At 41.0% G+C, this 4525-nt stretch overlaps 1 protein-coding gene across 1 annotated transcript; it reads right to left on the reverse strand.

Moving 5' to 3' along the window:
* Positions 1 to 1582: 1582 nt before the first annotated feature.
* Positions 1583 to 2206, reverse strand: LOC143888628 (secreted RxLR effector protein 161-like). The gene is made up of 2 exons (XM_077393066.1): positions 1904 to 2206; positions 1583 to 1804 (listed from the first exon to the last, which is right to left on the reverse strand). The coding sequence occupies exons 1-2, from the start codon at positions 2204 to 2206 to the stop codon at positions 1583 to 1585; spliced, it is 525 nt and encodes a 174-aa protein (XP_077249181.1).
* Between the last annotated feature and the right edge of the window lie 2319 nt (positions 2207 to 4525).

A 4525-nucleotide genomic window follows, 5' to 3' on the forward strand; every position in this document is an offset into this window, starting at 1 on the left:
TTGAAGTAGAGTTTAAGAGTGTTAGGATTCATTATCTTGAAGTTTAGAATGCCCATATATATAGGAAAACCAAAATATGACCGTTCAAGGGCATAGTGGTAATTCCTGCAAAAATTCCCAACGGCTATAAATCAGATCGTTATAGTGTTCTCGGAGTTCAGAGAAAAAATCTCAGAGTTCCAGGAATACAAACAGAAGTTAGAAAATTTCTACTGGACCATTTCTGGGAGCTCCGAGGAATCTCTCGGAGTTCCGAGAAGCCTATCAGCAGCAGATTTTCAACTCTTGTTTCTGGGCTTCCAATATTTCATGCTTCTCTTACCTTTCACACCAAACAGTCTATGGGAAACCTCTCAAAGAAGAACTCTCTCTCTCTCTCTCAATGAGTTCTCAAGGTCAAGGTGTGTAGTAAGAGGGACCAAATGTCTCCTTTTATGGGCTAAAGCTCCCATAGAACCTCCATTCATATGCCTAATTCGTTTGGGCATTAAACCTTAAATAGAAAGTGATATTTGAGCTTACTTTCCTTCACCAAACATTTTCGAAGTTAAGGTATAACCCTATGAACGTGAAAGTTTGCTAAGAATGCAAGGCTACACCCATATTAGAAAGTCTAATCATGGAATCTTTTTTTCTTTAGAGATTCTACCAAGGTTAGAAGCCCGACTCAGAGGATGCCAAGGTGGTTATGGCCACCATGTACCTCAATGGAGACGCCAAGCTGTGGTGGCGTACTCGCTATGAGGACTACAACCATCTATCCCAAGCGAGTCTGATCTTGGATAATTAGCCTCCCTGGCAAGCAAGTGAGATAAGTTCCCCATTGATTATTAGGAATATGACGGAACGAAAGACCAAGGAAAGGAAGAAGAATGCACAAAAATGCGGGTGCTGCACCCTCTAGAAACTTTCCAACAGTCTCCCACTTAGCCTACATGAGATGTATACCTTTCATATCAACAACTTTTACATTCCGTTCAATAAGCTATACTAACGGATCATGTAATCATTGGAAATTTTAACTATCCAATGACCTCCCCATGGTCACAAAGTAGCAAACTTATCAACATGAATAAGGTTCACTTTATGTCATTACCGACATTCTGCTTTCAAAATATCCATTTAATGTGCGCAATACAAATAGGGAAGTGATGTATCTGCCCATTTTGATCGCCAGGAACACCCCCTGGCCCCTGTCAGTGTCTGTGGCAATCAGAGGCATTGAATTCTTCTGACATAAGTACCACAACCCCTCTTTAGTCATTGAAACACTGACAAGGGGCGTTCCTGGTGATCAAAAGGGTTGGATATATCATTTCCCTACAAATATGGAAAAGCGGATAACTTTATTTATCAGGATCAAAATCTTCAAAAGTGATCACAATATAATGTCTATAAACTTTATGCAGACTCCCACTAATCATTACAGCCGGACTTACTCAACAACCCCATGCGTGCTACATGGTCATTAAAGACCTTAGGTGGTAAGCCTTTCATCATTGGATCTCCAACAAAAGTGCGGTACTTATGTATTCAGTAGACACTAATTGATCCTGAATCATTTTTCTAACAATAAGATACTTCAATCTAATAGCTTCGAACCATCTGACAACTTATTATTTTTGGAAAAGAAAACCGCAACGGAATTGTCAGAGTACATCTTCAACGGCTTCCTAATAGTATCAACAACCTGAAGCCCGGAGATAAAGTTCCGCAGCCATAAGGCATGTGCCAAAGCTTCCCAACATGCTATAAACTCTGCTTCCATCGTAGATGAAGCAGTCATTCCTTGCTTTATGCTTCTCTAGGATATTGGTCATGCTGAAAGCATAAAGATATAACCTAATGTGGATCTCATGGTGTCCCGACAACTAGCAAATTCGGAGTCAGAATAGAAAATCACCTCAAGGCTATTTGTCTTCCTAAATGTGAGCATATAATCTTTTGTTCTTTGCAAATAACACATAACTTTCTTAACAGGTTTCCAATGATCCATTTCAGGATCACTTTGATACCTTCCAAGCATGCCCACAACGTAGGCCAAATCTAGACGGGTACAAACTTGAGCATACATGAGACTTCCTACTGCATATGCATAAGGAATTCTCATCATTTCCTCCCGTACCAAATCATTCCTGGGACCTTGTGAACCACTAAATATATCTCTTTTAACCATAGGAGCAATGCGAGCTGCGCATTTATCCATGTTGAACCTCTTCAGAACTTTCTCAACATAGGCTCTCTAAGATAATCACAGCAATCCTTGAGCCCTATCTCGGTAAATCTCTATTCCTATAACATAAGAATCTTCATCGAGATCCATCATGTCAAAATCCTTAGAAAGGAATTTTTTGGTTTCCATCAAAATGCCCAAATTGCTACTAGCAAGCAAGATATCATCGGCATACAATACTAAAATGATGAACTTGCTCCCACTGACCTTGAGATATATACATTGGTCCACAGCATTTTCGAACCCGAATTCTGTGATAATTGTGTGAAACTTCAAGTACCACTGCCAAGAGGCTTGTTTCAAACCATAGATGGATCGGTCAAGCTTGTACATTAAATGTTCCTTGCCTTCAACCTGAAAACTTTCAGGTTGTGTCATATAGACAATCTCATGCAAATCTCCATTTAGGAAAGCAGTCTTAACAACCATCTGATGTAACTCTAAATCATAATGAGCTACTAAATCCATGACTATCATCAAAGTGACTTTCTTGAAAACAGGAGAGAAAGTTTCTTTGTAGTCTATCCTTTCCTTTTGAGTGTAACATTTTGCAACCAATCTTGCTTTATGTCTCTCAAAGCTACCCTTGGAGTCATGTTTGGTCTTAAAGCCCATTTGCAGCCAACTGGCTTGACTCCATTTGGTAACTCAGTGAGTTTCCAAACTTGGTTCTTCTTCATCGAGTAGCTCTTCCTTCATGGCTTGAAGCCATTATTTGACTGATCACTTTCCATAGCTTGATGGAAAGAGACGGGATCATCGTCTATCTCTCCTTCATATTCGCACTCATTAAGATAGACCTAATAGTCATTTCGAATGGTCGATCTCCTTTCTCTTTGGGACCTGCGCAAAGGCTGCTCAGTAGGAACTTCTATTGGGCCCTCTTTCGTAGGAGGTGTTATGTCTGTAATGGCTTCAGGTTCGACTATGTCCTCATGAATGGGGACAGACACCACCTTTTCTTGGAAAACTAGCAACAGAATCGTAACATAGTTATCCTCAAAAGTTATCTTCCTACTAGACCTGGCAAACGGGTGGGTCGGGCCGGGTCAACCCACGGGTGATGCGGGTGCGGGTTCACGGGTCGGGTGAGAAAATGACCCGCATTTTGGCGGGTCAAAATTTACGTGACCCGCGCGGCCCGCGGGTGGGCCGGGTCAACCCGCGGGTCACCCGCAAATATGCCGCAAATATGGGATTGTAATAATTATTTTGATTTGACAGCCTCTATTTTTCCCGTAATTGTCATAACCTCGGATATGTGATTTGGTATTTTTTTCGTAATTTTAAAATTTTATAACCCTTTCTAGGTAATTTTTCATTCAAAACTTTATAATTTAGCTAATTTACTTTTTGTGGTGTAATGATTACTTTTTTACATTTTCTAGGAACATTTTAGCAACATTTGGATGCGCGCATCTTTGCATACACAAAGGCCACTTGCCGAGAAATTGCCAAAGGAGAAGCTTGATAGCAAATTCTAATAAAATAAAAACCACATTTAAATGTTATCAACACTACTGGGCACTCTCACTTTATGTATGGCCCACACCATAGGATGATCCAAACCGTCCATTAGTTGGGCAATAGCCTAAATAGGTTATGCTCCAAAAATCATTTCCATAGGATGATCCTATCCCTCCAATCTGAATGTTAGAGGGTTGATCTTAACCCTCTATAGATCGGAGGGTTAGAATCAACCGATGGAAATAATTTTGGGGCATAACCTATTTAGGGTATGGCCCATCTAATGGACGGTTTGGAACTTTGGATAATCCTACGGTGCAGGACATACCGTACTTTTTATAAAGTGAGGAGTTACTCATAAAAAACAAACAGCAGTGATGATAACATTCTCAAAAAGATTAAAAAATACTGTAAAAATGCGGGTGCCCGCGGGTTGACCCGACCCGACCCGTGTTTTTGCAGGTTGGGTCACCCGCGGGTTGGTTTTTGACGGGTCACGGAAACTTAGACCCGTGCCCGCAAATTTGCGGGTGGGCCGGGTCGACCCGCGGGCACGGGTCACTTTTGCCAGGTCTACTTCCTACGCACAAGACTCCCTTTGGAGTCGCCATTTTCTAAAAACTCGGCGTATCTAGTCTTTATGATACAAGTACTCTGACTAGGACGCTAAAATCTAAGACCCTTAGACCTATCAGGATAACCAATGAAATAGTAAGTGATTGTTTTAGGGTCTAATTTTCTTATTTGGGGATTATAATTTTTTGCCTCAGCCAAGCCAAGCATCCCCATATGTGCAAACATCCTAAAGTTGGCTTCCATCCAACC

This window comes from Tasmannia lanceolata, unplaced genomic scaffold (genome assembly GCF_043159265.1).
Source record: "Tasmannia lanceolata isolate RefF3 unplaced genomic scaffold, GAP_Taslan_0.1 ptg000012l, whole genome shotgun sequence".
Taxonomy (NCBI): Eukaryota; Viridiplantae; Streptophyta; class Magnoliopsida; order Canellales; family Winteraceae; genus Tasmannia; species Tasmannia lanceolata.